Genomic DNA, 16,263 nt, shown 5'->3' on the forward strand with positions numbered 1-16,263 from the left:
TTAACTTTAAGTCATGCTCTTATAAAGATCCTTAATAAGTCACTGTAATGTAAAGATGCTCAAGACATGGCAAGATAAAGATCATTTGATCATTCAGTAAAAGGATTGAGCTCTACCTGTGCTTAGGTCACTTTAAGATTACCAAAACCTCTGGCCATCTCTATCAAGAACATTATTCAACATACAATAAGGCACATAGCCATATTCAAACATCATCACATAGTGTATTTATGGGGCATAAAAAATAAAATGACCCTCTGTTGTTTAATGTGTTCAGCAAAGCAACCTGTTCCTCTCCATTAGTGAGCCACTTAAAAATAAATTCATCATTAAACCAGTTGCTTGAACTATCCAAAACTCTGAGGCAAAAGAAACTTTTCATGTACACCATCTTTTCCAAGCAGCCATTAGTTATTGGCTAATAACTAATTAGTTTTTTAGTGTGACAACACTAACACTAAAAAAATGGCAGTTTGAGAGGACAGAACATGCTGTTGCTTTGGTGAACACATGTCTGAAACTGTGGTCAGTTAGATAAAGGGATTCCATGATTAGAAATAGAAAAACAAAAATGGAACATTTGTATCAAAAGCAAGACATATGTACCTGTATAACAGCAACAACGTATTCTTTACATGGCTGTACGATGCAAAACATGTCTATCAAGATGGATTCTCAAACTGAAAATTGTAATCTGTGACAGTAACAAGCCTATAGTCCATGGGCCCAGACCAAAAATTTCAATTCTGTTTGGTATTTTTTTAAAATGCATGTAATATGTTTCTAGATTTTGGTATGAAGATCACTGGGGTTGAACTTGAAGGAGCCTGTATTCATATGTTGTACATTAAACATTGGCTGCTATCAAGCGGGAAATCCATTAAATCTTTATTTACTCTACAGTGATGAAAAACTAAGAACTTGGTTTATTCTGAGGTTCTGGAAAATTAGCCAGTGAAATACTTAATATCTATTTATTAATAATGTGCTTTTCTGTTTTGTTTTTTTTTCAGCTCACATGTAATGTAAATTATATGTTCATTTTGGGATATCCCTGTATAAAAAGCCTTGCCATTTAGGTAAATTCCTTAGTTAAAAGGAATGGCAAAGCTGTGTTGGAGTGGCATCCTGTTCAAGGGGAGCCGTAGGTTCTCATCCACTTCACACTACAGAATCCAAGGATGGTCACCAGTACCAATGGGTCTGAAAGCCTATACTGGACTTACTTCTTCTACCACATTATGTTTTTTATAAACTAATAAAGGTTTTTCATAATACTTGGGTTTGGTTTCCCCAGATGGTACTAATATCCAGTGTGGCCCATGGACTAAGTATAAATCAGAGAAGTTGATGTATTTTTGTATATGTCCATTCCATTCTGTTTGTGCTTCCATCCACATTCACTCGATAATTACAAGACTGCCAACATTGTGCTGTTTGAACCATCAGTAGTATAATATACAAATGTACAGTTACACAATAGAAATGTATACATAACCAGTTATTACAATGAGATCTACAAAAAAGCATGAGAATAAAAAGTCTGTGATATTGCAGGTGAGGCAAGCACAGCCACAAATATGCGTCCGCATTGAGAGACACACGCCTTCCTAGCATGAGTAAGCGCATGGCTATTTACACTGCGTCATTACAAAGCTATTAAAAACAAAGGCTCCAAAAATCCTCCTAAAAACTTTTTTTGTTCTTTTGTTTCTCTACTTAGAACAATGTCATTTCCACGTATATACATCCCTAGAAAATAATTTAATTATAGTTACATGTTTTCTACATTTGTGAAACAATACAGTTCTAGTCCACGAGGAAGGTATGTGTTTGTGCACGGATTTGTGTGTGTAAGTGTATGCAGGATGTTGTGTGTTCTGGGCTGGGGGAACAATGTTTACAGATTGGCTAACAGTCGCAGGGTTGGGTTCAGAGTGGAGTGGGTGTGGTCACAGAGAAGAAGTAGTGGAATCGACGATTTCCCTCCCGTTACACACAGTCGGAACGTAGTGGGCACTCACTGAAGCTAGGAAAAGACACGGAATAAAAAAGAGGAAAACAGTGGATTAGAAGACACAAAATGAGCATTTGTATTGCAGAACTGTTTGTTACAAGCAGAAGCAATGTACATGCTAGTGCACCTACAGACAAGAAATCATACTTAGTGCTATTGTTAAAAAGGAATTTTAAAAACAGTACAATCCTAGTTCATCAGCACGTTGTAACGCCAAATCAAGCGGAATGTTTTGAAGCTTTAAAAACTAAATCAGTTGGTGATGTATTTAGAGTTACTTTTAGCACAGTTTGTGAGCCCGTCCTTTTGATATGGACTCCTGAACAATGTTTAAAACAATTTTCTAAATACTCCAGAGCAATGTTTCAAGTTAGTGTCACTAATTTGTAGACCCTATGAAAACATTTGGCACTTTCCCCAGCCACACATTCTATCTATTGTTTAATTCTATGTTTGGGTTCCCATTTTGTTGTGTTTTTTTTATGTAGAAATTACCCAGATAGTGGGCATTATGTTTCACCCAGTGACTGCTACCATGTAAGCTACTGTAGACGGAGAGCAAAAGTGAGGACACAGTGTGGCAGAGGCAGACAAACTGCGTGTTTTAAACACAACTGTTCGTAATTTATCCAGAATCCAGCAGTCAGGCTGGTGTCACCTCACCTCTCCGCTAGGCTCCAGAATAGGCTCCAGCCCCCTCACCCCCCATGACCTTTAACTGGAAAGTCGCTATACAAAATGAATGAATGCCTGAATCAAGCATTTCAACATACTGAATGCAACGCAATGAGGTGAACTTTCTTACAAGGAGAACATCCTTCCTTTAAATTCGATGCAAGGGAAATACGCCTGGCTACTCTGGGAATCCCTCGGTTGTTTGGGGTCCATCACTGTGGTGTTTGCATGTTGTCCCTGTATACAAATTGATTTTCCTATCCCTAAGTGCTTCAGTTTCCTCCCACAGTGCAATAACAGGGTGCTTAACTGGAAACTTGAAATTGCTCATCGGTATGATTACAAGTGCGAATGGTTGTTTGTCTGCATGTGCTGTGATGGATTGACAAACTGCCAGGGTATTGTGTATCTCCTGTCCAATGCTCCAGCACTCCTTGACCTCCTTGAAAGGACAAACGAGTATTGACAATGGTGAAATGACATGAAGACATCAGACTAAATCAAATGACTGGTTGTGAGATGGGACTGGCTGATTATTCCTGGTGCTTTACTGCACAATCTTCTTTTTTAAAGCAGTTCAAAACAACGTGGCTATAAATACATGAAATAAAGTAAAGAAAGGCTCCTTCCATAAACAGGGATCACAAATGCTCTTACCAATGTTACTTTACGGGAATTATGTTAATTCAACAGGATAACCAATTAAAGAATACAATTTTCAAGTGTATTTTTTGTGATGTGTACTTGAGGGATGAAAGTGTTACATAAGCATTTTAACAAAACCAACAAGTTATTCAAGGGGTTATATTGTATTGTCTCTTTGGAGGATCCTTGGGTATGGCTGGAATGAGTCAGTGTCGAACCATTAGTTACTTGGAGAGACTGAGATAAAGAACATCACTTGCATTGTGAGGAAACATCAGCTATGTCATTTTATCCTTGTGATGTACTTCTGTGCCTCAGTGTTGCAGACCCCAGCATGTGAAGAAGGCCAAGGGGATGCTTACAATTACCTGACTGTAGCAGATACATGGTTACTTTTGAGAGGTAGGGATACACCGGCTGTCTGTCTGGGTGGTTGCCAATTAAGAACCAATGTAGCGTGATGGATGCAGCCACACACTGCAACAGTGCATGATGCCATAACTAATCTGACATATGTAATGGAAATCCATAACTGGATTCCCGTTGGCTCGGTGAGGCATACCAATAAATCTAAAGAAGATGAAACTAACAGCTCCTTTCCATTACATCCAGTGTAACCCCTTTGAAATTTTTCATGTCCACCAAAAATATACATGTGTAACAGTGGCACACTTTATGTTTGACCCTCTGCCAAAGCAATAATGTTTCCAGCCATATTTGTTTGCCTGCCTTTCTGTTTAGTTGACAAGTTGGTTACGTATTTTCCAGAGTATAAGACTAACTGGTCAACAATATGCCCCTCAAAGAGAAAGAAAAACTATACAAGTCACCCTGGAATATAAGTTGCATTTGTCATACCCACTTACTCCAGGGGTTACAGGGAGACTGGAGCCTATCCCAGCAGTCAGAGGGGACAGGACGCCACTCTAGCGCAGAGTCACATATAGATGGACAAACACATTCACACACACACCTAGTATCGTCAATTTAGAGTCACCAATTTATTTAACCTGCATACCTTTGGAAATGGGAGGAAGCCGGAAGAACCCAAACAAACAAGGGGAGAACATACAAACTCCACACAGAAAGGCCCAGGTGGGAAGTGACGCCACATCCGTTTTGCTGTAAGGGAACAGTGCTGACCCCTAAACCACTGTACTGCCTCAGTCAATTCAAGTGATTTTATTTTATTCATATAGTGCCAAATCAAAACAGAATTGCTCCAAGGTGCTTCAAAAGGGTAAGACTTAACCTTACCAACCCCCCTGAGCAAGCACGAAGGCAGCAGTGGTTAAAACACACACACACACACACACACACACACACACACACACACACACACACACACACACACACACACACACACACACACACACACACACACACACACACACACACACACACAAAACTCCCTTGGGTTAGTTTTGGGGAAGAAACCTCAAGCAGATCAGACTCAGGGTCATCATCAACAACAACAACGATCAAATAAAGAGAGTACAACAAAGAATTTTCAAACATGTAAACAAGAACATAAAATAAAAATAAAAAACAAAAACACAGGTTCTCATCACCATTTTGCAGAGTAAAATATACTTTGCTCAGACTACATTTGGTCCCAGTCAAAATAGTTAAATATACTCTATCACAGCTAAATCAACTCTATCACAGTGTAAAATCAACTCTATCATGCTGTGAATGACTCTTATTGGAGTTGAAAAACTTGATTTGATAAGATGGCAGGGCTGATTTCACTCTATAATAGAGTGTATTTAATTATATTTGGACTGGGACCTGACGGGCCAGATGGCACCAAGTGAGTGGTCGGACACAAATGCAGGATTCAGGTCTCAGCTTCACACAGTTTAATGTCAGAACTGTCGGTACACAAAAAGACAGTCCAGAAAGAGGTGTGGCCCACAGGAAGGGCAGACAGGAGGGGAACGCCCAACACCAAACAACACAAAAGAAATCCAGCCACCAAACCCCAGTGCAAAAACTAATAGCATACACAAAACAGTAAACAATAAACCCTCAGAGACCCAATCATGCCAACACCCATGCCCCACGGCCGGCTCCAGATGGCCCAGGAACCCCCGGATGCGAGGCATGAAAATCACGGATGAGAGCTGGATCCAGAATGAAGCAGGATGTCACCCGGGAACGCTACTCAGGGCTGTAGCCCTCCCAATCCACCAAGTACTGCATGCTCCGGCCCCAACAACGAACAGCCAGGAGAAGGCGGACCGCAGTCCACGAACCAGGCAGGTGGTGGGGGGCCGGCCGGAGGGCACAAATGACTAGTCCTCACAGGTTTCACACGACTCATGTGGAATGTAGGATGGACCCGTAATGCCCCAGGGAGACGAACTGACACCGGGTTGATCACCTTGGTGATGGGAAAGGGACTCACAAACCTGGGCACAAGCTTGCGAACTGTCCCCCGAAGTGGTAGATCCCTGGTTGACAACAATTCAATTCAATTTCAATTTATTTTCATTTATATAGCACCAAATCACAACAGAGTTGCTTCAAGGCGCTTCACACAGGTAAGGTCTAACCTTACTAACTCCAGAGCAAAAGTGGTAAGGAAAAACTCCCTCTGAGGAAGATACCTCAAGCAGACCAGACTCAAAGGGGTGACCCTCTGCTTGGGCCAACCAAACCCGCTGGCCGGGCACATAGGGAGGCGCGGGAGAACGATGGTGGTTCGCTGCTGTCTTGTATGAGGAGGAGGTCTTGAGAAAGGTTCGCCGGGCCTGGACCCAGATCCTCTTGTGGCGCTGGATAAGAGCTAGAGCAGAGGGTACCGCATGGAAAGGGGAATAACCGGTGGCTGAGGTCGGAAGTTGGTTATGGGCCAGTTCCACCCAATGAAGTTGTGCAGCCCAGTTTGATGGACTGTGAGATGCCAGAATGCGAAGTCCCTTGTCCAGTTCTTGATTTGCATTTTCGACTTGGCCATTGGCCTGTGGATGATACCCGGATGTAAGACTAGCTGTTGCTTCTATCAACTTGCAAAACTCAGTCCAGAAATGAGACACAAACTGAGGACCCCGGTCTGACACTACATCCTGTGGAAATCCATGCAGCTTAAACATTTTGAAGCAGAACCTCAGCGGTCCTCTTGGCTGTGGGGGGTTTAGGGAGAGGCAAAAAGTGACATCTTGGAAAACCGGTCAATAACTGTAAGAATCACGGTGGCAAAGTCTATGGTTATATGCAACCATGGATGTTTGGAGAATGAGAGAGGAAGTAACTGGCCGGATGGTCTCTGATTGGATGATTTTTGGGTAGCGCAAATCTGGCAGGCATTAACATAGTCAGTCACATCTCACCAAAAGCGCTGGAGTACCATCCACTTAGTCTTTCTGATCCCTGGGTGACACGTAAACTGACTATCATGAGCCCAGCGAATGACCTCACCTCGGATTGTCTGTGGCAAAAACAGTAACCCTTCCGGGCACCCTTGAGGCACAGGCTCCTCTCCCGAAACTGCCTTGACCTTATCCTCTATTCCCCACGTGAGGGCAGAAACAAAGCACGCCGAGGGAACTACAGTTTGTAGTTCAGAGGTGTGATCCCCAGACTCGAACTGGCATGACAGAGTCCGGCTTGCCATTCTCAGAGCCCAGTCGGTAGGAGAGTGTAAAGTTGAAATGGCTGAAGAACAATGACCATCGACCTTACCTGGCATTAAGTCTTTTGGCTGCACGCAAGTATTCCAGGTTCTTGTGGTCAGCTAGAACGAGAAATGGTAACTGGGCCCCCTCTAGCCAGTGACGCCACTCCTCCAAAGCCACCTTAACGGCCAACAGCTCACGGTCACCTAGGTCATAGTTGCGCTCAGCGGGAGATAGCTTTTTGGATAAGAATGCACAGGGATGCATCTTATTATCGAAGAAACTAACTTGTAAAAGTACTGCCCCCACCTCAACGTCCAAGGCATCTACTTCAACCACAAACTGCCAACCTGGGTCAGGTAGGAGCAGAATGAGGGCGGATGTAAACCGTTTCTTTAGCTCCCGAAAATCTTCCTCACACTCACGAGACCAGACAAACGCCTGGTGAATGGAGGTAAGATTGTGCAAGGGAGCCGCCATGGTACAAAAATTTTGTATGAACGTTTGATAAAAGTTGGCGAAGCCTAGAAACTGTTGGACCTCCTTGCGATTGCAAGGAGTATCCCATTCCGCTACAGCTGCCGTTTTGGTCAGATCCATCTGAATCTCCCCTCAGATATCACAAACCCCAGGAATGACACAGTGGGTTTGTGGAACTCACATTTTTCCGCCTTGACGTATAGCTGGTTCTCTAACAGACATTGCAAAACGGTCTGGACATGTTTCTTATGTGTGTCTTCATCAGGGAAGAAGATCAGAATGTCATCCAAATAAACAAAAACAAATTTATCTAGGAAGTCCCTCAGTACATTATTAACCAACCCTTGGAACACGGCAGGTTCATTAGTGAGCCCAAAGGGCATAACCAAGTATTCATAATGTCTGGTCCGGGTGTTGAAGGCAGTTTTCTATTCGTCACCTTCTCGGATCCGAACTAAATGATAGGCATTACAAAGGTCAAGTTTGGTAAATATCTTGGCCTCTTCTAGGAAGGGGTATTTGTTCGTAACTGTGACCTCATTAAGACCCTGGTAATCAATACACGGACGAAGAGATTTATCCTTTTTTTCCAACAAAGAAAAAAACCTGCGCCCGCAGGCAAAGATGAAGGACGGATCAGACCCGCCGCGAGGGATTCTTGGATATATCCTTCCATAGCTTTACGTTCTGGGCCTGACAAGGAAAACAATTTTCCCTGTGGGGGATTTGAACCAGGTAATAAATCAATGGGACAGTCATAACTGCGATGCAGTGGAAGAGACTTAGCCTTAGCTTTGCTAAACACATTAGCAAAATCATGATGGCACTGTGGGACTCCAGTAAGATCTGGATCTGAAATGGCAGGCAGGTCTTGGCGGTTTGTTCAACATGTCTTGCTACAATGTGGGCTTCAAGAAACGATATGGCCATTGGCCCAGTCAAATGTGGGGCTGTGTTGTATAAACCAGGGGTGCCCCAGTATAGCCTGGTGAGTCATATTATTGAAAACATGAAAACTCATGGTTTCAGTATGGTCATCAGAAAAAGTCAGTTGTACTGACTGAGTTCTGTGAGTGATTTTTCCCAAAATACTGCCATCTACCGCTTTGAACTCCAGAGGGCGCCAGAGTGTGCATTCTCAGGTTCAGATCTCTGACGAAAGAGGTGTGGAGTAAATTAGCGTCTGAACCAGAATCCACAAAAGCTGCCAACACAACTGAATGACCATTACCAGAAAGCGTGACTTGAACAGACTTTTTTGAAGGAGAAAAAAATCTGGTTTTTACTCACCCGGACTGCTGGCTTATTTTGTGGAGCACCCCTGACCTAGCAACAGGTGATCTGATGTCCGTGCTGACCGCTGTAGAAACAGCGTCTCTCAAGATGATGTAGGTGGCGCTCTTCTGCTGACAGACGGGCTTGTCCTACCTGCATAGGTTCCTCTTGCTTCTTTCTTGATCCAGAAGGAGCTGCATCACTTGGTTGTGCTGGGAGCGATGATTCTGATCTTCGGCTGGGGATTTGAGTCCGTGGATTGTGAGGATGAGCCCGATCTCGGTGCCAGTCAGTCAGCCGTCTGTCAATCGCTATGGCGAGAGTGATTAATGCGTTGAGATCATCCGGGAGATCAAAAGCAATCAGCTGATTCTTAACTTCATCGGCAAGTCCTTGGACGAAAGCGTCTGACAGCGCCGCGTGTTCCACTCACGTTGAGCGACCAGGATGCGGAAGTCGATGGCATAGTCCGTCACCCGCTGTCTGCCCTGTCAGAGGCACATGAGAGATCTTGCAGCCTACCGGCCTAATGACATGTACTGAAACACCTGTTTCAAAGCACCGGTGAATTTCTGGAGCGATTAGCAGGTGTCCGAGCGGTGGCTCCATTCAGCGGTGGCCCAGGATGCAGCGCTCCCCATCAGATTGGATATCATGTACGCTATCTTCGCCCTGTTGGGTGGGAAGGTAGATGACATCAGCTCAAAATGGAGTTCACACTGCGTAATGAAGGGATGAACATCTCCTGATTCCCCTGAGAATTGTTCGGGTAGAGATAGCTGGTTACACATCACTGGGTTATAAGAGGATGATGGCGTCTCTGGAGCTGAACCCAGAAGTGGGTCAGCAGTAGCTTCAGCTCGGGACGGCTGTGGGTGTGGCACGTCGAAACGGCTCAGGAGCTGGCTCACCTGCGTGCTGAGGGATGAGAGGAGCAGATCTTGTCGCTTGGATAGTTCATTGAGGCTGGTACGAAGAGCGAATAATTTGTCTTCATGCAGCGCCAGCTGGTGAGATTGTTCAGACGGGCCAGACGGCACTAAGTGGCTGGACACAAATGCAGGATTTTCAACCTCTGTTGAAAGCCGTAAGGACAAGTTGGAACATGTCCTGCCTGTTAAACAATTTCTCATATACTCACTCCACTGAAAGCCATCAAAAGCCGCCTGGATTTTACAAATGGTTATCAACACGGAGGTGTTTTTCCTGTGCCGCCGCACCGCGTCGGCTGCGTCCCGACGTGCGGATCCGTCCGCACGTCTTTCATTAAAAAAATCTCCTTTAACAGTGGAATATCCGGATAAAATGCTGAAACCGACTTCTTCTGAAACTTCTCTTTTCTCTCACGACGTCCTGGATCAATAGAGCCTGAAATGTGGAGGTTTTCAGCTTGAACAGGCTGACAACGGCGGCTGAGAGCGCTGAGCGACGTCTCGCACCGTGGGAAGTCCTTAAAGCGACAGAATCACCTCAAAATCTCTCATCAGCCGTTAAAATTTTCACTGAAAACCAGCTTAATTTTTCGAACCGTGTCCACTTCGATGTGTCTCACAGGTTTAGAAAAAATTTTGATCAAACAACGCGCCAGTCTCTCAGCAACTTCTCAGACAAAGGAATTCCGACGAGGGGCTGGACGACTCCTCCCACAAGGAGTGCTCACAGGCGAATGACGTCACCAGCAGGCGTGGAAAAACTCACGCATGCGCACGAGGGTTCAAGCATGTCTGACGTAAAAACATATGAATGAAATCCATATAGTTTTTGAAAAAAATAAAAAGGACCCTTACTTTATTGACAGCCCTTGTATACTACTTGTTCCTGTATGACAAAACTTGTTTAATTTGCCATGTACCAAGCCTAAGAAAAGTTCAATAAAAACCTGAATTATAAAAAAAACTAAAAAAAACAAAAAAAACAAAACAAAAAAAACAAAAAAACAAAAAACTGATTCGTTCTACATGTGGTCCAAGACCCCAAACCCAAAATTACCCCCAACACCACCTGCACAAAAATGTTTCAATTCTAGAAGCTCTGAAATGCAATCTGGGACTATTCCAGACAATAAACTGCAGTGAGTGCAGCATCCATTTAGTGAAGGAAAAAAACAAAACAAAAACAAAACAAAAAAACAACACAACTTTCCTTATTCAAATTCATTCCAGTAGTATTTTGCTCTTACTAGGTTGCAGCAGTTTTCTAGTTTGGCAGATAGTTCTGGAGGAAATCACTGAAGAAATTAACACATTGAAAATATGGTTTGACCGAAACAAACTGTCATTAAATAAGAGAGGGATGAAGTGGAGGTGTAAGAGTCACTAGGTGTTCACAGGAAACACTTATTTATTTATGTATGTCTGTATTTATTTATGTATGTTCATTGTTAGTTGCTTTTATATTTTCTGTTGTGTTTCTATTCAGGTTCTTTTTGCCTCTTTCTCTAAAACTGTATATAATAATCATTGGATTATTGATATATAAACAAAAATAATTTAAGAAATATTACAATTTGAAAACAAATGCACCCGAAAGTGATGACAGCTGCAATTGCTTAATGCTAACTTTTAACATTGAAAATGCCATAGACATGCTAACGCGTTAGCGTCGCTCCCGTTTTTAAGTTATAAAATACATCTATCAACTGTTTCAGAAGACTATAACAGGTCGGTTTAACATAGAAAAGGTAAATAATACTCACAGAAGTATGCTCTTTAGGGTTTTAGCGGGGGGAAATTAAGCGAAAGAAAGAAAGAAAGAATAAACAAAGCAATAGGTCGAAGCATTGCTTCAATCTGCGAACCACTGCTTCAATTGGTTCACGGTTCAAAGCAAAGCCGCGCTGCAGAAAAGTTGATTACAGGCGCACATGACGTGAAATATATATATAAACATTAAACTGAAGCCAAGAGTAACGAGGCTGTTTGTTTTAAAAATGTAAGGAATAGAAAGTACATATACTTGTGTGAAAATGTAATGAGTAGAAGTCAGAAGTAGGCAGAAAAATAAGTAAAGGAGTATAGATACCTAAAAAGTGTACTTAAGTACAGTAACGAAGTATTTGTACTTCGTTACTTGACACCTCTGCTCTAGTATGCTCTCCAGTTTTACGTAGAATGAATGTGATTTGAAAAGTCTGAAGTGGAACTCCATCCCATGTTTTAATAATACTGATGCCAAACCCATTTGCAAGAGCAATCTGAGATTTACAGTAAGGGTCAAAGCCAGTTTGGAACAGAACAATAGCTCAATTAATATGACATCTCTCCCCACTTGAGTCAGTTTGTTTGATATGGTTGATTTCATGTAAATAAGCAGACATTGCAGAGAGGACTGGCGAGGGTAAAATTTTCAGTCGGTGTCTATGGTCATGTTTTCTCTGTGACATCTTCTTGCATCACTGAACTCTGCAGCTCTGTGACCAAATTTCCATTCTTTCAGTCCCGATAACTCGTGACTGAACATATCAGTCATGCATTGAAGGCACCACTTTTTGAAGAAGCAGTTGTAAAATAGATGAAAAAAGCTTACTTTAAGGTAAACAATAAGGGAACATTGCTGATGTGATGGTAGAAACTATTCATTTTGCAGAGTTTAGTCTTTTGGCTCAATTCATGCAAAATGTTTGGCTCTTTATTAGGGTTGGGTATCGAGAACTGTTCTTTTCGGGTATCATTAAGAAATGATTCGATCCACTGATATCAATAGTTTTTGGCTTAACGATTCCCTTATCGATCCTTGAGAGCGGCTGTTGTTTTTGAGGGTGTTTGTCGGAAAATGATCATTTCTCTACGTTGTTTGCAGACCCTGCAGCGGCTCTGTAATCAAGTGCTTCTGAAGCATGACTCTACTTTGAAGCGTGAACCAATGAACAAATGCTTTGATCCGCTGGCTCGTTGGTTCTATGATTCGCTGCTCTTCAGAAGCGGCAAGTCCACTTCTGAACCCCTCTCAAAGCCATTAAAATATGTCAATCGTGAGTCACGTTTGTGTGGATTAAAGTCACTAACTGGGACTCTTGCTGCAGTCAAGAAACGAGAATCGTCCTCTGTTCCTGGCACAGCTCCAAACACTGCGCAGCTCTCTGCCGAGAAAGAGTACGGTCAGACTTAATAACTTCAAAACAAATTGCCGCTTTAAATAAAATGACACCTCTTTCCAAACGCTGTAATACAGACAATAAACTACAATAGACTAAAACATTTTTTTCTCCAAAAATGAGATGTACTGCATTCTTTATGAATTACATCCTGATGTGCAGTGCAGCTGGCTGCAAGAGCTCAGCTCAGACGTATGGAAAGACATTCATGCCAATAATGTCTGAAAGGAAATGATTTTGACAAAAACTACAAACTTTGTTTATTTCTATTTATGTCCAGAGATCAAGGACTTACCATGTGGATCCAGTGACCAGTTTCATATTTATTTACTTTGAGACTCAATAAAATGTTGTTGACATAAAAAACCTATAAAGCCTACTTTTAGTACACAGAAAATTCACAAGAGGTATCAATAAGGGAATCGATAAGGAATTGGATCGATAAGCGGAATCGATAATGGTATATTGATAAAATCTTATCAATACCCATCCCTACTCTTTATTTTTTTGTGCTTCTGGGTGCTACCTTATAAAGCCCTGGTCCCACCGAATAATGAAGGATGAATAATGAGCCAAGTAGCATGTTTTTTTTTTTTGTACAAGTCCAGGTATTCAACAATCTTAGGAGAATAGTAGTTCTGAGAGGCTCCTAGAAGCAGAATATTTGGCTATTGAGGCTCATCTCTGAGCGTGGCTCTAATTTCAAGAAGTTCAAAATTTAGCAACAACAGCATGGGGCAATTTGTGTACAAGGTACTACGAGGACAAACGAGGATTTTAGAGGCATGTTTGTGGTGAGGACAAGGCTGTTAAAAGACCATGATCCGATACCTGGCAGGTATGAGGTGAGGACTGGTTATTTTGGACAGACTAATTTGGCTCTATCCTCTTGCTCACTACAATCCCACCTGCTTTGTGTGCCGGATGCTGTATATAACATAATTATTTTGTAGCAGATTAATCATCTTCTGTCAGTTTGGATGTTGAAAACTAATCGTTGTCTAATTGCTTCTGGAATCACAGAGAACATTTGGAGCTTTTTTCCTGTCTCTGTCTCGTGCTGAGGTGGACAACATATTTGGAACAGCCTAAAAGGTAATTATTACCTCCGCCAAGGAGGTTATGTTTTCGGTCACTTTTGTTTGTTTGTCTGTCTGTCAGCAGGATAACTCAAAAAGTTTTGAACGGATTTTGATGAAATTTTGTGGAGTTGTTGGAAATGACAAGAGGAACAAGTGATTAAATTTTAGTGGTGATCCGGATCACAATCCGGATCCCGATGCTAACGCGTTAGCATGTCTATGGCATTTTCAATGTTAAAAGTTAGCATTAAGCAGTTGCAGCTGTCATCACATTCGGGTGCATTTGTTTTCAAATTGTAATATTTCTTAAATTTATTTTTGTCTATATATTAATAATATAATGATTATTATATACAGTTTTAGAGAAAGAGACAAAAAGAAATAGATTACTGTGCCAAGGAGGGAATCTCTTTAGGGTCAGTGACCCTATGGCCTTGTTTAGAGAAGTGTTTCATAAGTGTTAAGAAAATTAATATATTTGCGTTTAGTTGAATAATAAATTGAATTTGGTCTCTTATTTGTTTTTGTCTCTAAGCACATGCAATATCAATATCAGTGCTCAGATGACTGGGAAAGGTGCAAGTTGCAATAAACTGTGATGCCAAGCGCTAAGGATACATGCTCAGCAGATGAAACTTTTTTTTACTACTGAGCAAACATCATTGTTAGACTTTTTTAGGTTCAATGATTCCAAGGCGTGTAGATAGATGATATGATATTATGATAGATTTAACATCTTGTTATAGTGTGCCCATCAGTGGTGGGCACACTTCCGATAATCCGATAACAGATAATCATCAAAGTAATGTTTTCAGTATCGGATTATCTTTTTAGATAACTTTAAGAACCATTATCAGACCAATTATCTTCCGATTAATTTTTGTCCGATAACTTTTAAACCAACAAAGCTGAACAGCGACAAGCATTTTTAAAATTAGTTCAGCACCCACCTGTTAAAAGTTTTGTAACAGACACATAGTTATAACCTTAGCAAACAGAAGAGAACTGCTTGTATAAAAGTATGTCAATCCTCTGCAAACAAATAAAAAAATGGAATATTTTACAAAAGCACATTTAAACACCAACACACGACAGACGTCACATTAACGTGTTGGTTTACATAATGAATGACTGAACCAATCAGTGTTTAGCAGAGGCACGTTTACCCAGAATCCTTTGCGATCTGTCTCTGTTACAAAACGCCAGAATTAGTGCATTATTCAACATTAAAAGATATATGTTATATTTTAACTTTGTACAAATGACAGAATTGACATTAATGGAGTTATTCTATCGGTATTAATGTTATTTATAAATCAACACCATAACTCAATATGACTTTATTTTTCAAGACCTCCGCATGACCGGAGTTTTGTCATTAATAGAAAGCTGGCTTTACGGCTGCTCTCATGGTGCCTCTGTGTTGGGAGGGCTGTAATAAACAAGAGCTTCCAGCAGGGGCTGCATGTTGAAAGAAAAAAGTGTGGTCTCATTGTTTGGGTCTCGAGGTACCTCTGTGTTCAGAGTGCTGTAGTAAACAAGAGCTTCCAGCAGGGGCAGAGTTTTGAAAGAAGAAAGTGTGGTCTTATTGTGGGGTCTGTTATTATTTTCAATATTATTAGAAGCTATTAAATTTGTTTTACTAGTAGTTGTAAATGTGCCAGAGATAATATTGGCATGTATCTGTTATCGGTTATCTGTAACTTCCGATACATTTTTGGGTGGTTTATTGTTTTATCTTTATCGAAGATAACTTTTCAGTTATCTGATTATCTGTTATCAAAGTTAATTTTTTGGTTATCTGTGCCCACCACTGGTTAGAATGGATCAGATCAGGCACGTTCTCTGCATGCTGATGCAATGACTCACACTCAAGATGAGCAGGCAGCGTGCAAAAGAGCGATTTTGCAGACAATAACGGATGAACACAAAGTTAAAAGTTGGATCACGGTGTGAAAATGACTGTAAAGCCGGGGAAGAAATAAAGCCAGTGAGAAGAAGTGCAGAGGCGACTTTCCAGGAAACCGTGGTTCGGTTCTAGAAGGTCTATGGATGTGTTTTGTGTTTTTCTTTTTTTTGTGGGAAGTGATCCACATAGTTGCGGGTGTATATAATTAAAGCGGCCATCTCATTGTGGTGTCTTTTTTGCATCCGCAGCCTGACGCACGGATGCACACACCGGCGGGACTGTACAGGAGCATTGTTTTTTGGACTGCGTTTAAAAAATGTGACAACATCTTGAATGGATGCTGTGAATTGAAAACCCACACTTTACAAAAATGTGACAGAACTAGGGGTTTGGACCAAACCCATGCCTAAACGTGCACCAACGTCACATGGCGCTACACGGATCATATGCGGCGACACGAGCCACTC

At 41.7% G+C, this 16,263-nt stretch overlaps 1 protein-coding gene across 3 annotated transcripts in view; it reads right to left on the reverse strand.

The window, feature by feature from the left end:
* Positions 1-1,291: 1,291 nt before the first annotated feature.
* grm3 (glutamate receptor, metabotropic 3) overlaps positions 1,292-16,263 on the reverse strand; it is a 188,404-nt gene continuing 173,432 nt past the window's right edge. For all 3 annotated transcript variants that reach the window (XM_034176630.1, XM_034176626.1, XM_034176627.1), the window contains one exon: positions 1,292-2,029. In XM_034176630.1, coding sequence (XP_034032521.1) covers positions 1,953-2,029 — 77 coding nt within the window. In that variant the 3' untranslated portion in view covers positions 1,292-1,952. The remainder of the gene's footprint in view (positions 2,030-16,263) is intronic.

This window comes from Thalassophryne amazonica, chromosome 8, assembly GCF_902500255.1.
Source record: "Thalassophryne amazonica chromosome 8, fThaAma1.1, whole genome shotgun sequence".
Lineage (NCBI taxonomy): Eukaryota > Metazoa > Chordata > Actinopteri > Batrachoidiformes > Batrachoididae > Thalassophryne > Thalassophryne amazonica.